Source organism: Lissotriton vulgaris, chromosome 6, assembly GCF_964263255.1.
Source record: "Lissotriton vulgaris chromosome 6, aLisVul1.2, whole genome shotgun sequence".
NCBI classification, from domain to species: domain Eukaryota; kingdom Metazoa; phylum Chordata; class Amphibia; order Caudata; family Salamandridae; genus Lissotriton; species Lissotriton vulgaris.
In genome coordinates, this window is record NC_141694.1 from 1,566,103,121 (window position 1) to 1,566,123,983 (window position 20,863).

General features: G+C 44.2%; 1 protein-coding gene and 1 non-coding gene across 2 annotated transcripts in view; one reads left to right on the plus strand and one right to left on the minus strand.

The window, feature by feature from the left end:
* The window catches only part of PLEK (pleckstrin), a 322,392-nt gene that overhangs the window by 121,575 nt on the left and 179,954 nt on the right, over positions 1 to 20,863 (minus strand). The window contains exon 3 of the mRNA XM_086927734.1: positions 11,589 to 11,770. Within this exon, the coding sequence (XP_086783860.1) occupies positions 11,589 to 11,770 (182 nt within the window). The remainder of the gene's footprint in view (positions 1 to 11,588; positions 11,771 to 20,863) is intronic.
* LOC147709147 (U12 minor spliceosomal RNA) lies at positions 16,725 to 16,876 on the plus strand. Its single transcript, XR_015296945.1, has one exon. It is a non-coding gene; the product is annotated as a U12 minor spliceosomal RNA (small nuclear RNA).

Consider the following 20,863-nt stretch of genomic DNA (forward strand, 5'->3'; position numbering starts at 1 on the left):
AGAAATCTCTTTTTGTTCAGCAAGTCCTATGGGGGGGTGGCATACGGTTATTAACCTCCACGAATTCAACAAGTGGATAGTGTACTGCCTCTTCAAGATGGAATGCATCCATCTTCTCAGAGATGTTTTTCTCTCATCCGACTTGATGGCTCGTCTACACCTGCAGGATGCGTACATGACGGTTCCAGTGTTTGCCCCTCATCACAGGATCCGACAGTTCATGTGGTGCTCACAGATGTATGAGTTTGTCACACTTCCCTTCGGCCTGTCATCGGCACCCTGGTGCTTCATGAAGGTTCCAAGGCTGGCTAAGAATTCCTCAGGGCGCTGGAGTTTGGGCTCATTGTTTACTTGGACGACATCCTCTTCTTGGCCCAATGCCCCAGGAGGCTGGCTTCTCAGCTTCAGTCAGCGGTCTCCCTGTTGCAGAACCTTGGGTTTGGGATAAATGAGAAAAAGTCTCTTCTTGTCCCTTATCAGTCGGTAATCTTCTTGGGGTTTGTCTTCAAATCCATTTTGGGGTCCCTAAGTCTTCCATCTCGGAAGATGGCCAAGATAAGACACAAACTGCACCAAACACTGTCCAGGTCCCACACTTCCCTCTAACAGATTGCACGGCAGGTGGGACTTGTCTCATCTTCCATGCAATCGCTTTTTCCGGGCACTACCTGGCCCTGCAGTGCATGAAGACACATCACCTGAGGAAGGGCCTCACCTATTCCCAGTTGGTTCCATTGTCCGGAGAGGCCAAGGAGTAGATAGAATGGTGGTTGACCCACATGGAGGCATGGAACGTCTGAGCAATCTTCGGTTCCGACCCGACTTGGTAATAGAGTCCGAAGCCAGCAGGTTGGGCAGGGCGCAAGGTGTGGGCGGTGGCAGTTGGTCTCCATCTGAAAAGAGCCTGCATATAAACTGCTTGAGGTCCTAGCGGGGTCATTCTCTATTCGGTGTTGGATGAAAGACAGAATTCAGTCTTCGGTACTCTTAAAGATTGGCAATGTGTCCATGGTGCGCTATATCATACCTAGGGGGTACCAGGTCACGCGCATTGGTGGAGATGTTGAAAGAGGTTTTCACTTTCTGCCTGGAGAATCAGGTTTCCGTCACAGTGGAATACTTTCCAGGTTCGAGCGAACTAGGTCGCGGACTGGCACTCCAGACACCTCCAGGATTCCAGTGTATGGAAGTTAGATCCTCAGGTCTTTTGCACAATTACAGGTAAATGGGGCCATTTTTGATAGACCTGTCAGCATTCCGCCTCAAATCGTTGATTGCCTTGGTTCTTTAGTTGGAGACTGACCCCCTAGTGGAGGCGACAGATGTTTTTCTGCAGGACTGGAGTCCGGAGAAGGGTTATACGTCCCCCCACCCTACCTGATGATCACCAGGGGTTAAGTTTAGATTTGATGCCAGCAGGCGGAAGTGGTCATGGTTACCCACATTTGGAGGTATCAAGTGTGGTTTCTAGTTCTTCTGGAACTTTTCTGGGATTCTCCAATCCAACTCTCCCAATTTTCCTCACATTCTCATGAGTCCGGATCAGGAACCACACCAGTTTGGTGGAGAGGGCTCTTTAATGCTGATGGCGAGGTGACTTACCAGCAATGCTGGGCTCTCCCAGGCCTTTCGCAGCAGTCTGAGCTCCTCCTCTTCAAAGCCTGGGTCAACAGCACTATCATAGGTTAACGTTCTGCCTGGATGAGGAGGGCAAGTTAGTGTTTGCGACAGGACGTTTATCCAATGAACGCAGATGCAGTACAAATTCTGAATTTCCTCTCAAGCCTTGTGGAGGAGGGCTTGGTGTATCGATCAATTAAGGCTATTTGCTCAGCAATCTCAGCGGGGCATGCTGTCGTGGGCGGGTCTACAGTGGGTGAGCATCTCTTTGTCCATAGTCTACTTTGGGGGATTTCCCTCTCCCTTCCTCCTGAACAGTGGTATGCAGCACATTGAGATGTAAATCTAGTCTTGAACCTTTTCTTGTCTCGCCAGTCGAACCGATTTTTGTCTCGGAAAGAACTCTCGGCCAAGTTGGCCATGTCGCTTTGCCTTATATCTTGTAGAAGAGTGTCAGATGTTCAGGCGTTGGACATAACGACCTGAGTCTTTTCCCCGGATGGGTCATTTTTGCAGTCAGAATGTGTATCACGTCTAATACTCGTACATTTTCATACCCAGCTTTTGCAGAGTCTCCCAAGGTCTGTGTGGTAAGGTGCCTCAAAACCTAGTCCTCATTGCTCTGATAAACCCTTTCAAATCAGTTTCTTCCCTCCCCATAGCCAGTTGAGTGATGCAAAAAGGTGGTATAGATATCAAACAATTTGGGGCACATTCGCCCGAGGTGCAATGGCTTCCAAAGCCTTCTATTGGGTGTATGCCTTGAAGATCTCATGTGTGCAGCAGACTGGCCTCTGGACTCAACTTTCAAGAGATTCTACTTTAAGCCAGTGTGGATATGGCTCAATTGGTGTTAAGTAAGCTTTGAACCAGCATAATCCTTGCCTTTGGTCCTGACATAGAATGAAAATTCGCCTAGCTTTAGTGAAGGTAAGTTTCAATTCAATTAAGGACACAGAGGAAAGGATTATCCCAACCGGGGCTCTAGGAGAGACAATCCCTCCCCATTCTGGAGTAAGAAATGTGATTTTGCATTACAACTATGTATTACGTCACTGCTTTGTTCATGCTATGTAGTCAGATTTTCAAGTCAAGTTAGTAGAGTCTTTAAAACGGAATTGTTGATGGGTCCTTGATTGATGTTACTTGATGGCAAAGGAGGTGGATCGATTCCTGACATTTAAGATCTTGGCATAGACTGATGGATCGAAGCAAGATGTGTGAGATATCCGGTTAGCGTGATTCGCATGAAGACAGAGGAAAAATAGGCAGCAAAAGAGGACTATACTGGGGCTGGCTGTGGTCAGAAAGGAGTTATGAACTTTGTGTTTCCCTACTGTTCATGGGATAAGTCGTTTTTTGGTTATATTGATGAATGCTGTGTCATGGATCAGATCAATAAAAGCAAATCAGGAAAACATAATCATTTCCTTTGTGTCCTTAATAGAAATGAAACTTACCTTCATTTAAGCTAGTCAAATTTGCATTTTAGTTGTGGAATTGTGTGGTGTGTAGTGTGTATGAGTGGAAATTATGTGGTATGGTGTGCAGTGGAATTATGTAGATAGTAATTTTGTGGTATTGAGTTTATTGGAATTACATGGAGTCAGATTGTGTGTCATGGAGTGTAATTATGTGGAGTGGTATGTAGTGTCGTTGTATTATGTGGTGTGCTGTTTAATAATGTGGCATGATGTGGGAATATGTGGTGTGGATTGAATATATGTGGTGTGTTTTGTAATTGTAATGGTGGCCATGTCTGCTGATATTCAGTAGAGCACATCGGTCACATTAGTTTAACAAATTATTAGCTAAAAAATGATAATAGCAGTACATCCAGGCCATTGCTACTGCTGGCATTTTGCATTATTGGCAGGGGTAGTGGGTGGTGCAGCTGCAGCCTGCAGTTGTGTCCTTAGCATATGTTGGGCCCTGGCACCTACTTTTTTTGTTTTACATTGTCACCAGTGACAGGTCATCATTGATTATTCCAGGCTTGTGAAGCGTGCTTCAGATCAGACGGAACCAGTGACCGCATCTTGACGGGGACCATTATTTCTGAACTTTTTACCAGCTCAGGAAGGAGTTGGAATCAGTTCAGTGGAGGGAGACGAGCTACTGCCTGCATCTTTTCCAAAGATCTGACCTTTTGTCTACGTTAATACTGCACTATCTGGTTGGAGTGTATGTACTTTCTGTAACTGAGGCTAATGAGCACACAGGGCTTTGCAGCAATTAACTGGGAACATCTCCAGATTAATTCTTATCTTCTGCTTTTAGCAAGATAACATAAAAACTTGAATACAAAGCATGTGCTTTAGAATAACTGTGTGCATTCTAGTACGCGCCTCGAATGCTCTGGAGTGAACAGTACACATATTGTTAACCGAAAGGCAAAGTTTCAGATGTGTGAAACAAATTCTGATTAGCATTTTATCTGCCCATCTGTGAAAAACAGGACTATTTGTTAAATGTCACAAAATGTCATCATAATCCCAAAGCAGGGAGTGGAAGTAGAGATGTCATTCACTTATCAAAAGTAAATGTTATGCTTACGCTGTATATTTATTAAATGGAAATAAATGGCTGCATTTGAGCTGTCTGCTCTAGATGTCTGGTTAGCGGGGACGAGTTCAACAAGTGACACATGCCCTTCATTATGTGTACATTCAGGTACAGGAAGATTGCTCATGGTGTGAACAACTGGGCCCCTCATCCCCCTTTTTGCAGTTTTATACACTGCAAGCTTGACCCAAAGGTATTGAAGTGGTTTACTTGAGCACACGTTATATTACACAAGGTCAGAATCCTTTTTTAGGCATGTGGAGATTAACCGCCAGATTCATGAAAAACGGCATTTGCGAATCTGTAATAGCGAAAAAATGCGATTCGCTATTCAGATATCGCAAATCCGAATTCATGAAGATTAGCGATTAAAAAAAGCGATTCGCACGCGATCGCAAATTCCGTTAGCGATTACCGATAATCGCAGAAAAATCGCTATTTTCGGCTACCCGCGCCGGGATTGCGAACTCGCAAATAGCGATATCGCTATTTGCGAGATCGCTATTTGCGAGATCGCAAACTTGCGAGATCGGGAAAACGGGAAGTCGCATTTCGAGCCCAGTAATGACATCACAACCAGGAAGCAGCCAGTTCCCACCCCCATTTACCACAGTGAGGCAGACCTCGAGGGAGCAAGTGGGAGAGCTGCTGCAATACAGGAGCTTACTACACATCTACTACTTTGCTACAATGTCAGAGGAACCTGTTCCTGGCCCCAGCAACTCCTCTGGGCGCAAAAGGAAGCTCAAATTTTCCGAGCAGGAGCTCGAACACTTGATTGAGGGGGTGGTGGCCAACCATGATAAACTCTTCGGAAAAGACTCCAGGAGGGTCCCTGAGCAAGAGAAACGGAGGATATGGCAGGGGATTGCCTCCACTGTCAACTCCGTGGGAGTGGCCGACAGTTCCCTAGAGGAGCTGAAGAAACGGTGGTACGACCTCCGAGGCCGTGCCAAGGAGAAGGTGGCGGAGCGCCTTGGAGAGTCGTCGGGCACTGGAGGTGGCGGACCTACAGTCCCTCCCAACACAGCCATGGAGGACCAGGTGGAGGACACCCTAGAGAGGGTGGCCTGTATAGGCTTCACACGTCTCGACTCATCCCGCACCACCCAAGACACCCAAGGTAAGTGGCATTGCGACTGCGACCCTGCCCCCTATGAATGTCCATGACCAAATAGGCTCCCCTAATGTCCCATAGGCATGCCATAGTTGCACATCAAGGAATGTCCTGATGCATTGTGGGAGATGTAGGGTGGCCACAATGTAGTAGTACCACAATGCAGCCAGACAGGTCCCAAAGCACACAAAGCCACAGCGATTCAGGGATTGTCACCCAGCATGCATGTAGCAACTGCACGTCTGCCAGATACATGCAACTAATGATCCTCCACTTACCCTCACAGGTGGCGGCGAAAGCAGCGATAGTGAAAGGCTGCAAATTGATGAGGAGGTCCAGGAGGAGGAGGCGCCACCACCAACCCAGGCACCAGCCCCTGCCGCTGCTACAACACCAGCAGCCAGATCCACCTGCAGTGTTCCCCCTGCGACTGGTGCAGCACCTACAGCCGCTGCCAGGCCAGCTACTATTGTGCCCCCTGCAACTGCCGCACCACCTAGAGCCGCAGCCAGGCCAGCTACTATTGTGCCCCCTGCATCTGGCGCACACCAGCAACGCCAGCTGTCACACCCCCAGCAGCTGTCGCTACAACATCTGGGCCCGCGCCAGTTGCGACACAGCGGCCAGCCACAGACTCAGGTCAGCAGGGCAGGCGTGGCAGGTCTCGCCAGCACACCACTCCAGCAAGCAGGAGGGCCAATGGACAGGGACTGGCGCGTTTGAGCGTTGAAAGACGCATGTTGAGGATACACCAGCGCCAGGCACGACAGCAAGGTGCCATTCAGCTGCAGCTCCATAAGATAGGGCGCAATGTGGCCAGAGTCGCTGACCGCATGGACCGCATGACGGCGGCCATGGCAGGTGTGGGGGAGCACATAGACAACATGACTGCAGCCATGGCAGGTGTGGGTGAGGGAATGGCCCGCATGACTGCAGCCATAGAGGCCAACACCGCTGCGATGTCCACACAGCGCAGTGCAGCACGCCGCCGCCACCGTCAACTGATGAGCCGGCTGGCCTCCTACAGCAGGTCGAATTATGTTGCTGCCAATGCAACTTCTCTGTTGGCGCAGCGGTCCCTAACACAGCAGCACCAACTTGTGCAGTGCAGTGAGGACATGACCAGGGTCCTGGAGCACCTCACCACGGCCGTTACGGCACTACACCCTCCAGCAATACCATCCACTGTGGGGGGTGATGATGCTAGTGAGGGGGCATCCAGCGTCAGCAGCCACTCAGCCTCACAAATCCCACCACACAGCCGCAGCACCAGGCCCACGCCAGGTCCAGAAGCCCCGGAGGAGGATGCCCCTCAGAGGCGCTTGGGCGCAACGCGCAGTAGGCGCACTTGAGAACATTTGACTTTCATTGGCACAGGCTGACTTTAAGCCTGCCATGTCCTATGCCACAGCAGTATGCTGTAATACTGTTAGTGGGAGATAGTTGTACTGAAACCTTTTTTTTGTGAATTGAACAAATACATTTATTTTGCTACACACATTAGCGTTGTGTCATCATTACATTTTGCATGCATTGTTGATTTGTGGGGTGATGGAAGAGGGTGTACTAGAAACTGTTCACTGTGATGTGGTTGCGACGTCCGTGGCCTTCAGCTGGGTTCTCCCCACGTGCATGGCGTGCATGTGCAGGTGGCCAGTTGTCCCCTTCAGATTTACTGCCAGAGATGTCGACAGGTATCCGGCGCTTGGTTGCAATGTTATGTAGTATTGCGCAGACAGCCACAATGCGGCAGCACACTGCAGGACTGTAATACATGGCCCCACCTGTCTTGTGCAGTATGCGGAACCTGCTCTTGAGCAGGCCAAATGTCCTTACTATGCAATTCCTTGTCCGTATGTGTGCAATATTGTAGCGCCGTTGCTGGGGTGTAGCAGGGTTGAGGTATGGGGTCAGGAGGTATTCACGGAGGGCGTAGCCACTGTCACCTGAATGAGAGGAGCAGATGGTGATTGCCTGTGCTGCGCTGTTACATCTTAGCAATGTGACATTTTCGACAAAGTGTACTTACCAAGTAGGTGTCCTTCCCCAAACTCTCCCCTGACCAGTCGTGTGTGGAGGCCGCTATGCCGGAATATGAAGGAGTCATGGGTACTCCCTGGGTACTGTGCGACAATGTCAGTGATGTATGTCTTAGCATTGCAGACCATCTGGATGTTGAGGGAGTGGTAGGACTTTCTATTGCGGAACATATACTCCATGGCAGCTGGTGGGCAGATGGCGACGTGGGTACAGTCTATGCATCCGAGCACATGTGGAAAATGGGCTACATTGTAGAATTGTAGCTTGGTCATGTCCAATTCCTGTTGGCTGGCGGGGAATTTGATGTGACGGTGTAGCTGGGTGAGCATGGCGTCAACAAAAGTGTGGAGGCAGCGTGACATGGTGGGCTGGGATATCCCCCCAGCAGCCGCTACTATCCCCTGGAAACTCCCGGAGGCCAGGAGGTGCAGGCTACACAATACCTGCACATGTGTAGGCACCGCATTGGTACGGCTTGTTGGGTGCTGCATCAGGGGGTCAAGGTCCTGTATTAGCTGCATTATCATTTCCCCATTCAGCCTGTATTTAGCATATATCTGCTCTCTGGTTTGGCCCAGCAAGGTGACCCGCTGGCGGAATATCCTGTCCTGGATCCTGCGTCTCCTCCGTGCTAATCGCTGTAGCCTTCGACGCCTCACCACCATGTACATTCCTGGCATTGTGGGACTCCTAATGCTGCTGCTGATGATTGTCCTTATGTGTGATTGGTCAGGCCAGAACCTATTGGTGATTGGACAACGGTTTTTTAAAAGTAATTTTTGCATGGCTTTTATGGTTACCACCTGCTTTGAGTTGTCCTTATTTGAGCGGCGCAAAATGCGATTTTTGGGTTTTTCGCTATTAGCGATTTTTCTTGAATACCGATTGCCATTCTATAGCGAATTCGCTATTTCTTTCGCAGAATCCGTGGTTTCTCGCATTTTCCGATTCGCTAATGATCACCTGCCGGGATTCTGCGAATATAATAGCGAATTCGCTATTCTGTGTTTGCGAATTCGCTTTTTTGATGTTGAATGCCGATTACGGAAATTGAGCCCGCAATTGCATTTTCGCAGCCATTGCGGGCGCAATGTTACTTTATGAATCAGGCTGTAAGTGATTTGCCCCGAATCACAGCATGTTGATCCAACACGGAGACTCGAACCTAGTTCAAAAGTCTGTAGCTGTGATTATGCACTAGCTCCAAAGCTGCATTGACGAAAATGCGTGCCTGAGGATCTCCTCGTGTTCGCATGAGAGATCCGCCCAACCCTCCTGTCTCCCTTTCTCTCTTGAGTATCCTTTTGGCTGCAGAGTAACAGAAAGGTATCATAATGCTGCAGTGCTGACCAGCTCCTATTCATGCCCAAATCTAAGCAGCAACACTACCCTCACTTCCATGGTGGAGCTAGCATAAGGTCCAATAAGGAAAGATGCCCAACCATCCAAAGGAAAAGAATAAAAACAGGGGCAGCCTACAAAATGAGGACTCACTGCAATAAAAAGACACAGCCTATTATTTGGTGATCAAACTATCACTGTCTTTATGTGACCTGGATGTACTGACATTATGGACTAGTGACATCCATTAAAAGATCACAGCACGGAAAAAACAGGCATTAGGCTAAAATCATGAACGATTTGTGTAAGTAGCTGGTACATGTCACCTTATCGAATAGCATGGAGAAATTCAGCAAATATGATGCAATCCGACTGTCAGAGACTGTCTGGTACTGTATGGGACACAGTCAGGGACTGGTGACTCAGTAGAAAATATAAGCAGAAAGATGAGCACAGTGCTGCCCAAGATCACACAAGAAGTTGGAGAGAAAATGGATCCAAAGGGAAAGTCTGCACAAAGGTAGCTAGAACTCAGAAAGGATACGCATTCAAGAGGTGATTTAGCATTCAGAATAACTACACCCAGGATGAATGTGCAAGACAAATATATAAAACATTAACAATAATGGGAATGTGGGGTGAAGCACTCAGGAGCTCCCCATGGTAAGACTGAAGCTCAGTAAGTTCCTCACCCACAATTACACATACGTGACTACAAATACCCACATATAGGATCTGCATGCAAAGGCAGGGTCTGTAGAGCTGATACCTATAGTGATGCTATAAACGTAACTCAAAGACAAATACTCACAGTGAACAAGAAACACCACCTAGGGTGTCAGCTGTGCCCATGGATCCTCTCGATCAAACAGGAAAATGCAAGGCAGTAATAGCAAGGGGGTGGAACTAAACACAAGCAAGATGGACAAGGAGATAGCAAGGAGGAGTGCTCAACAGGAAAGGAAAGACATCGCAGGGCACACTTGTCAGAAAGCAAGGAACAAACATACAAGGTAAAATAGGCAAGACAGTAGAAATAGAAAGACAGGGAACTAGGAACTGAAACCAAGGAAATGGGGAGAAAGGTAGGGACTGGAATAGGATACATAGAAGGGGAGGTTACACAGGTATACTAGAATAGTGCTGGATCAGAAGTCAAGAAAGCAAAGTAGCACTGAAGGCTGTGCTGGTGCATGAACAAGAATTGAGCAAAGCTCAATAGCCAAGGTAGCACTGCAGGCAGTGCTAGTTCAGGAACAGGGAATTCGTAAAGCTCAGGAGTCAAGGTAGCACTGATTCGGTGCTAGTTCAGGAACAAGGAATAACTAAAGTTCAGGAGTCAAGGTAGAACTGCGGGCAGTGCTAGTTCAGGAACAAGGAAAAATGCTGCAGCTCAGGAACAAGGAATAACTATAGCTCAGAAACTCTGTAAAAAACGACAACAAAAGCTCAGGAAACCACGGTGGGTCTCAACGGTACACAGCTACAATGACCAACACTGGACTGAAAGGAGCTGGGGCTTAAAAGAGCTCACTGTAAGGAGATGCATCAGGTGTGAGCAGCTAGCAGCAGCCAGCCACAAATGAGCTGAATTTGTCCACCCATCCTTGACCTGCAGGGGTAGAGACAAAGCAGTGAGCAGGGAATTCTAGGTAATAGAGTTTCGGGCATGATCAGGCTGGCTTCCACACAACCGGCATGGATTGGAAATGGATAACAATTTCCAACTAGAGTCTAAATGGCTGAAAGTCAGTATGTGCATGAAGGGGAGAGTCCAGAGGCTTATTATAACAGTGGAAAGTCCCACAATTCAGCCCCCTGTTGGTGGGCATGAGAGGGAAGAGTGACACCAACGTGTCTGTGTTGTGTTATGCCATGCTGATTTAAAGTTTTCTTTGTGCTTTGCCTAGGAGAATATTGGAAGTATTAATGTCGTACTGTGGTTTTGTGGTGCACTGAGGTTCCCTTGGGCACAGCAGTGCAGTGCTGAGATGGAGCCCCATGCTCGTTCTTAAGACGTTCCATCGAGAACCCATTTCGCAACGATAAATTAAATTAAAAATAGACTCCGACAAAGAGCTAAAAGCTCCAAAATGGAAAAATAGAAGTAGTACGGCACTGCTCCCTGGATGTTAACAACTAACTTAGGGGAGGGACAAAGAAGAAAGAATACCCACCAGAAAGTAAGCCTTTCTAAATGACAAAGCAAGTTTACAATAAAAAGCCAGTAAGAGGGATAGAAGCCCATACACTGTTTACAGCATGTGGAGAGACAGCGCACAAGCGCTGCTTAGGCTCATCATAAAAAGTAGGGAGTTTTAGAAGTCCAGGTAAAAAATAACAGGAGCCTGCACTATGTGTTTCCTACAGAAAGCAGGAAGGAGAGCCAAAAGTTTCCTCAAGGTTCTTCAGGAGAAAACAACAGGCAGATGACAGTTAGTTTAAATTGTAGTTGAAAGTTAACTGTGAACCAAAAATACTCCTTAGATTGTGGGCAGAATCAATAGGAGTCGGAGAGGCCCCCCCCAAGTTGGCCCACGGCCATGAGTCATTCCATGAAGAAGAGTTGCCATGTTGCATGTTTCAAAATTTAAAGATTTACATTTTTGGAGGTAAATAAAGAGGACAGGAAGAGCTAAACATTTTTTTTTAATTTTAGCGCTTGAGTTGCACTTGTTAAATAAATAGGCTTGGGCCTAGATAGATAGCCTTAAACACAATAGTATTCAATGAATAACATTGCAAAGGCACATCGATTGCTCTGTGTTTGTGTCTTTGTGTGCATGCGTACCAGAGCACAAATGCGCACATGCGGAGGTTTGTGATTCACATGAACCTCATGTTAACCTAATTAATTTGAAATGACTGCTAACATATTTTAAGTCATTGTAAAAGACATACAGACCCCAAGTTGATTGATTCTGGCAGCCGGATGGACTTCCTTGTAGACTTGCGAGAAAACTTTTGACCACCTTGTATGCATTTTATTGCTTTTTTAGAATCTCGGACCCATGCATCTCTCTCCTCCAAATGGGATGCTTGGAAATAGTGATCCTGTTGCTTTGCAGTGCTGAGTTTGAACACAAACTACAGATAAAAAAAAAAGATACAGCCATGTGACATTTAACTACAACATTTCAAAATTTGTATCTGGCTGAAAAGAAAGTATAATAAAGCTATTTAGCGCTGGGACACACATTGGAATAGCTGTGTGCTGTATAAATCTCAATAACATACATAGCATAACATAACATAATATTGTTGCATAAACTTGGGTTGGAAAATGAATAATGTTTCATAACAGTGTTCTTGGTTTTAGTAAAATAATAACAAACATATATGACATTTTTTTAATGAAACATTCGCCAGTGTACTGATTAGGCTTTGCAGAACTGGAGAAATAAAATAGAAATGAAACAAATGTATGCATAATAACAAAGAAAGTGAGTTCAAAAGGATTAAAGGAGTGCATAAGATCTCGCACCATAGATAGCATCTTCTACTGAACCTAAAAAGATAGTATGTCAGTCCGCCACCTATATGATAAGTGGTTGCGCTCAAATTTGGACATTTGTTTAATACTAAGATCCTGGTCAATAACAATATAGACAGAGCATGTCCGGAGCTGGATCAAAGTGTTAAAAGCTGAAACTAGCACTCCTGTTGCTCTATAGCTAGAGTAGCTTTATATAAAATGACATTGACATCACATTCAAAGCATACACTCTTTCATATCAATCTCACCACGCCCAAATCATAATTTAAAGGAGAGAAACCTAACTAGCCATGTTTTTGTGGCAAGTTTCAAATGTATGTTATTCATGCTACAGAACTCCGAAGAGACCCACATAAAAGGGGAACATTCAAATAGTCTTATATATAAAAATTTACCATGTAAAAATTCTCTAAAAACTTCAAATTCATGGAATTCTTTACATACCATACAATTTCCAAACAAAAATCCCAGATACACGTTAAAATCAATAACTATTTTAAAAACACTTTAAAAAGGTAAAAATTCAATATTAAAAAATTCATTAGGGGGAGGTCACAAACTGGCAGATGCATCAAAGTTATGTTTTGCGAGTTCTTAATAGCGAATTTTAAGGAATCGCTATTAAAGACTCGCAAAACGGGATGCATGTAGGAATCGCAATGTTATTAGCGATTCCTACATATTCCCTATTTGCGATTCGGTAATAGCTAATCGCTAATAAGGAATGGCTTTCCCATTCATTCCTATGGGCTAATGTTCCGCTATTTCAAGGGTGCCAGGGTGTCCATAGGACACCCTGTTGCACCCCTGAAATGGACCTGTGCACAAATGTTACACACACACATGCCCTAAGGGAGGAGCATGTGTGTGCGCAACATGTAACTTTGAAAAATGCACAAAAGTGCATTTTTCAAAGTTTTAGCAAATTACCATGAAGTTCAACTTCATGGTAATTTGCTCCCCCTATTAGCGAAATCGCTATTTTTTTGGGTTTCATGCATTGCATTTAAGGAATCTCATTTTGGGATTCCTTAAATGTAAGAGCAATTTAAGGAATCGCTATTTAGAGATTCCTTAAATTGCGATTCCTGCATTTGGGATGATGCATCCTAAATGCAAAAATACCGGGAGCAAACGGCCAGATTCTGAGAATCTGCCCGTTTGCTCCCGGTATTTCTTTGATGCATCTGCCTGTGACGCCAAAACTTTCGAGGAGGTTCGTGCTCACAACTTCAGAAACATTAGTCTCTGCCATTTTCGATAGTAGGGTAAAAGAGCTGGGCAAATAAATAGGATGTGATTCAAGTCTTGAGTCCCATTCTGACAAAAATTACATTCTGCAGAGGTGCCATACCATTTAGCTGTAAGACAATTCAAAAGAAGCATATCTAACCACAACAGCATTCAAAGTCGCTTGCTCTGTGGGACAAATTCCATTTTATGTAAGGTTTTACTTTATTCATTAAAAGTGAATCTTTTATTTTTTTGGTATACCCTCTTTCTAAGACACACCTCACTATCCAGGCGAATGCTTCAGGCCAACGAGGTCTGTTTTAAGCTAGCCTTTAGATATGACACAGGGAGTGAAAGGACCAATTAAAATTCTAGCCCAAGCTGAGCGGTGGCACATATGACCTTTCTGTACATTGTTGTCTTTTCCTTTTTGGCTATGGTGATTTCTTTTCTTATAATATACCTTAGTGTGTCCTCTTCACTCCTTGCCAGGCAAAGGCACTTTTTATTCCCCTTTCCAACCTGAATGCTGCCACTGAAATCGAGGTATTGCAAGAGTGAGATTTCTTAACACTTGCCCTTATGTTTCATTATAAAACCCCATTTACCAATAACTATCAGCTCAATTGCTTAAAGCAAGCAAGGATTTAGGCCCGATAAGCCTCTCGAAGATAAGAAAAGTTTATTTTGCCTGTCTCGCTGCAAAGAGCTTCCAAGCTCTTTGCTTGAGACTGTGCTTACACATATTATACACCACATGAGCCTCATCACTCGAATTACTGCACATTATTTTCCCCCAAAAAGTGTAGGTCTTCATTACTTCTAATTTTTGGGCACTAAGATGACAATAAAAAGTGGCATATTTAGGTTTTTTCTTGTCATGAAAGCACAGTATTTTGCTTTTAGAAATATTTACCTTCAAATAATGTGCATCGGTAAATTGTTGCAATATCTCCCATTGACTATTAAGCCCTTTGAGGATGAGATTCAAAATGACTATGTCGTGCGCATATAATAAACATGCTACTGATCTTCCCCCAATAGTCAGGGCTATACCCCTACTCTGTGTAAGAAGAGCAGGTAAATCTTTGAAGAGCAGCCAGGCTAACAGGCACCCTTGTTTTAGGCCATTTTTAGGTCTCGCCTACGCAGCGCGCATGCCCTGCATATGAGAAGACCTAATGCCATCGGCAGAGCTTTTTCAGCAAAGAAGTGCACGTGTTACATTGCTTGCAATGCAACGCTTGCATATCTTGGCGATTTCCTTTCGAGAGTGGGCAGCGCCATATGGTGGCGCCATATGGTCGCATGCTCCCTAAAGGAAATCGCCCATGCCCCCTCCCCCTGCTGCCACTTTCACTGCTGCGCGGCTTTACTGCCTCACAGCCAATGCTTGGTCCCAATGGGCTTCGTATTACCCAGCGCTGTTGAAGCACGTCTCACACCCCCTCCACCTGCGATTCTTGCAGAATGAAAATGCCGGAAACGTTACCTTGGTTCAGGGCAGGAGGCGGCTGGTGTTACCCAGTGGTCGCAGGCACAGAGCAGCGCGTCCGATGCTCCATGGGCAGGCGGCGGCCTAGCACCCGACATCCATGCGCACGCTCTCCACCGGGCTCTCTTTGGGCTGCTTTTTTCTTCTTATTGCTTGAATCCCGCCCCAGCCCTTCCTTCCCCTCCTCTCTCCAGAGCTGTGTACGGGGAGCTACTACATCCCATCTCACGGGCAGCTAACGGTCTCCGGGAGAGGCACTGGCGGCGGTCCAGGGTGCGCTACGCCAGGACGCATCCCTCCGCTCCACGGCTGCCAGGGTGGGAGGAGCACTGGGGCACGGTCAAGACAACAGAGCCTGGCAGCAGCTACGGTGCTGCGGCCCCTCCGCCGGCTCAAAGCCTTTGACTCCCTTTTCCAACAGCTCACGTGCAGACAAAAACAGACTTTTAATGAAAGGAGGCTGGCAGTGGGGGATGGGAGGTGGGGAGACCAAAGCAAGGAAGACAGAAGCAGCCTCTGGTGCTGCGTCACGTGGGAGCAGGCAGGCACCCCTGGAACACGCAGGATTGGTGCAGGCCTGCCTGCACAGAAAGAGGGATGGGAACATTTCCCACAATGTTGGCACCACTTTCTGCAGAACATAGGGACGTGGAGGGGTAAACAAGAGGTCTAGAAGATACATTTTGTAAAAACACATCTCTTACCATTTTAATTTTCTGGAAGGACCGCAGCAGGAAGGCGAAATTATGGCATCCTCTGCTGAGATGCCAAAAACCCCACCCAGGAGGAAATCTGCCCCCAGACTGACGCACCCCAGTCACCCATGAGTCAACAGAAGTAAGGCTCAGCTAAGGCAGTTGTGTTTCCTTCATGGCTGAATCGATGTTCACACTTCATAAACGAGGATGACAGTGTGGGTGCAAGGAAGAAGGCTTTTTCTATAATTTGCAGCAAAATATAGGACTCCTAAAGTGAAGGGTACCGATGACGCACCAAGTGTCTACGTTCAATAGGTTCCTCATTAAGATGCTCTTCAGCGAGTGCCCCGGCCGCCTCCGTTCATGCACATGTCCGATCTTTACTAGAGACAGATAGTCAGGGCCACTGGAATTATGTGATTGTGTGGCTGCAGCGTTTTTTGCATAATTATAGATTAGCCACGTAATCCAACCGCTGCACAATCTGCAGGTTTTAACAACAAAAACATTTATATTGCTCAAAAGGTTTAAAAGTTACTAAAAACGTAGCCAAACATGTTGCTGTGGAAGTGGAAGGCTCTTCTTTGCAAAGGTTGACTGATCACTTTTTATTATTGTTATATTTGGGCATTAAACTGGTACTAACGAGGTACAAAGTGAGACAAGATAGTGCTAACAATTGTAACAAGCATTGGCATAGACAATAGGTCTTGGCTTTGGGACCTTGTAAGTAAAAAAAAAACTGAAGTATAAGACTTTACGGTTACATTTACTTCGTATTTAGGATGCAGTAAATGTAAACGTGAAGTCTACACTTCCATTTTTTTTTACTTACAAGGTCCCAAAGGCGAGACCCATTGGCTATGCCATTGCTTGTTAACCTGAGGCACCTCCCCGTTTCCCATGAGGCTGCACAACATTCTAATTTACATAAATCTCAGAGGGCAATGTTGCCGCTTTTGAGTGAGTTGTAATTGAACTGTGAAACTTTCCTCTGCAGACTTTATATACTGTAACCCTTTTAAGAGTCTTTTAAAATCTGCATATGGCGATAGTTTCTCTCTCTCATGTACTAGAGGTTTTACTCCTGAATGGTTTCTTCTCCGCCCCATTTCTCGTATGCCTTAAACTAATGAGTAAGGAAAATAACGATCTTGAGTGACGCCAGGATCCTCACTCACAATGTGAGAGCGGAATTTTTGAACGGGTACAGATCGTCCCGTGGGTGACCCGCCTACTTAGCAGGATGCCCTGGTGCAGGAATCTGCCCGGCCCCATGCTTGTTCAATAAAACATAATCAAGCTTAAAATATTGTAAAACTTGTACATCATGAAAAAAATAATATTGTTCAAAGCTAAGTATTATTTTATTTTGAGACAGTATTTCTGCGTTGAATGTAATCTTTTTACGTCATTTACGCTTCCTAGTTCTTTACTTCCGGTATGTTATTTTATTACTTCTTTATTTCCGGTATGTTATGTAATAGACAAATGGCAATTTTTTTTAGGCCTAGCTTGATAGAGCAACAGCACGTTACACCTATGGTTAACTTTTTTTTAATACAAAGTATACTTATAGCAGAAGCTGTCTTCGCCCAGAGGAATATTTTTGCCTCCTCTCATGCCAACCCCTATGGGGTGCTTGCATTGTAACGCTTTAGGGGCAATTTAACACCTTAAAAGTACTCTAAACTATCACACCTTAAAATCATCATATCATTGATTCTTTGTATAATGAAAGTAACCAATTTCATTATGTCTTAAGACGGTGGCAGTTTAAAAACAAGCACTTGCACTGCAATAGGTCTCGCATTTACGTGAGTTTAAGCTATTGACATTGCAAATTGCAATGCCTTTTATGTATGTTTTAAAGACAAAAACATAAAAAAGGGATTGTCATTTACAATGCCAATAGCTAAAACTCCCGAAATGCGAGACCTATTGCATTGCAAATGCTTGTTTGTTATTTCCTTTGAGAGACCTTGATTCCCACCTAATAAAACTCTACATTAGGTAGAAGAGTGGAGGGCAATAACTAACTGCAGAAGGGTGCCCGGCATACCTAATCCTGACAGCTTTTTCCACAGCATTGATCAGTCCACTTTATCATATGCCATGGTCAAACCTATAAAGGCGGCATAGTTTACTCCCCCTCTAACAGTTGCATATTTCTTGTTAATTAATTGTCGGGCAGCTATATTGTCAATGGTTCTGGGATTTCACCTGAATTGCAATTGCTCAAGAGGTATGATTGTATTATCTTCAGCCATTGCGCTTGACTGTGAGAACAGGCATTTCATTAAAACTTTACCCACAGCATTTAGAAGAGCGATCTGACGGTAATTTCCATGCTGTTTCGGTCTCCCTTTTTAAATAGCGGGACAATGATATCCGGTCCAGAAAGGGGGACTTTCCTATTCTCATAGCAGCTTTTAAAGACAGGAAACAATAATTTACTCCAAAGGGTTACTTCCTGTTTCACTATCGAAATTGTGACTTCATCTCGACCCTTGTGGCAGAAAAGCGCATTCCTCGAATAGCCAGCTCAATTTCCTTTATCGATGGTAAGTTATAGGCAGATATTCCAACACAGAGAATTTATCGGGCTCTCAATTTGCTGCATATAGAGTGGAAATAAAAACGGTAATTCAACTATCTTCCTCATTTTGTGAGGGGATGAATCTAACCCTTGTCCTGCAACCTTCTGTCACTAAAGCCCAAAAGGTTCTGGTCTGCCCCTTAACTCCTTCGATGCTGATGACGGAACCGCTCCGTCATCAGCCGCGGTAGAGCTGTTCTGATGACGGAGCGGTTCCGTCATGGCCTGCTCGCCGTGCCTGCGCGGCGCGAATTCCGCGCCTGCGCTGGGCGTTCCATTGAGCGGGCGGGGCCATGACGGAACCGCTCTGTCATGAGCACAGCTCAACCGAGGCTGGTGACGGAGCGGTTCCGTCACCAGTGTGGGCGCGCCGCTCGGCCGCCCCACCCCCTTAGCTCTGCGGCGGAATAGCCGCCGCAGCAAATGTGTTAACAACGGCCTCCCTTAGGTCAACCCATAGCCAGTCACTTGCCTCTTTTTTTTAGGTGAGCCTTTAAACAGCTCCTTCACCTCTTCAATAGAGACAAGCAGGTATTCCTCTCAATTGAATATAATATAAATGGTTTCCTGACCAAAATATCTATTTCTCTATTTAATAGGGTCGAAAGAGGAATAGGGTTGGTATTATCCTTAGACAATCTTCGAGTGGAATTTGTTACAATCTGCTTAATAAACATATTAAAACCGTACATCACTCACCCAAGAGTCTAAATTGTTTTTGTTTTTCCAGTATAGATTTTTATTCGTTTTTCAAAGTTACAACAATAACATTGAACCGGATTATCTCGTCACAGCTTGTTTATAAGCATTTTTTTCTCCATTTTAACCCCCTCTTCCCTCCCTCAGGCTTACATATACATTGCAGGTTTAATACATAATATAATCGTATTCATATATCCCCGCTTTGGAGATTGATGAATACTGGCAAAGCTTAGCTGTGTGTAACGCATATCATGGCCCCCCTCCCCCTATTGACTACCGCACATTTTGTCTGAAGGGTCTAAATTGTTGAAACCATTTTCAAATTTACCCTTTAGGATAAAAAAGATTCTGGACTCACTGGATTCTCCCTGTTTTTTATCCAATGTAGAGGAGGCCCCATTCAAAATTCCAAGTGCATTTAACAAACTTAAGAGTCGCAGCTTCTCTTTAGTATTCTTTATTCCTGCTACATTCCAGGAGATGGCTTTTAGCTCATTGCTAATTGCGGGGCATCAGTGAAAAACTAGACATACAGGCACTATTTAGAACAACCAGTTCCATTTTTGAATTTCATCTTTTGCACATCATGAATGGTACAGAGCAGGAATATCGTCGTAAAAATATCGACTAACCTAAATATCGCTGCAAAAATATCTACAGGAAGAAATATCGATGACAAAAATATCGTCATCAGGTAAGTAATATCGTTAACATTAATATAGTTGTAATAAATATCGTTTACAAAAACATAGTTTACAATAATATCGTTTTTTAAATAATTATAAGTAATGTAGTGTTTTTAATGAATATTTGTAGTCAAAGTAGTATTTTTAGTAGTATATTATTATTTAATATTGTATTTTCAGTTGAATTTAGTATTAATAGTTCCGTAGCGGGTTGTGGGTTTATAGGGGAGTAGGGTGGGAAGTAATTTAAATATAATGAAATAATACATTAATTAATGTTTTAAATGAATATAAATAGTGTAATAAATAATAGTTAATTAATTTCAATTAGTTAATTGAATAATAATTATGTAATTTATTATGTTAATTTTTTAATTAATTTTAGGTGTGTGTACAGGATTTTTTTAGTGAAAATGTTTTTGGGTAAAGGGGTATTTTTAGGGTTCAGGGTCAGTTTTCAGTTTTTGGGTAAAGTGGTATTTTTAGGGTTCAGGGTCAGTTTTCAGTTTTTGGGTAAAGGGGTATTTTTAGGGTTCAGGGTCAGTTTTCAGTTCTTGGGTAAAGGGGTATTTTTAGGGTTCAGGGTCACTTTTCAGTTTTTGGGTAAAGGGGTATTTTTAGGGTTCAGGGTCAGTTTTCAGTTCTTGGGTAAAGGGGTATTTTTAGGGTTCAGGGTCAGTTTTCAGTTTTTGGGTAAAGGGGTATTTTTAGGGTTCAGGGTCAGTTTTGGGTTTTTGGGTAAAGGGGTATTTTAATTATATGTATGTATTATTGTTGTTATATAAAGTAATGTGTAAAATCAATTTATATGTCCACATTTATTAAGTTTATAATTAAAAAGTGTAGTAAATTTTTTGGAAATAGTTAAAAAATAAAAGTAATGTAATGTATTTTGTTAATAGTACTTATATTTATTTATTATTTAATGTAATTTAAATTATTTTAAAAAGTCGATATTTTTTACATCTATATTAATTACAACGATATTTTGGAGTCGATATTTATGTGCTTACCTGTTTAAGTATAGGGTGTCGATATTTTTGTAAACGATATTTTTACAACGATATTTATGTCAGCTATATTTTTGTAATCGATATTTTAACACCCTACCGTCACTGCTTTAAATTATATTCAGTGTCTTGATGTCTGCTCACTGCTTTAAATTATATTCAGTGTCTTGATGTCTGCGAGACATGCAAGTAGAGATAAACAATTCAAAATCAAATCAGAATCAAAAAGAGGAAAACAATCTAAGATAAAAACATCAGCAT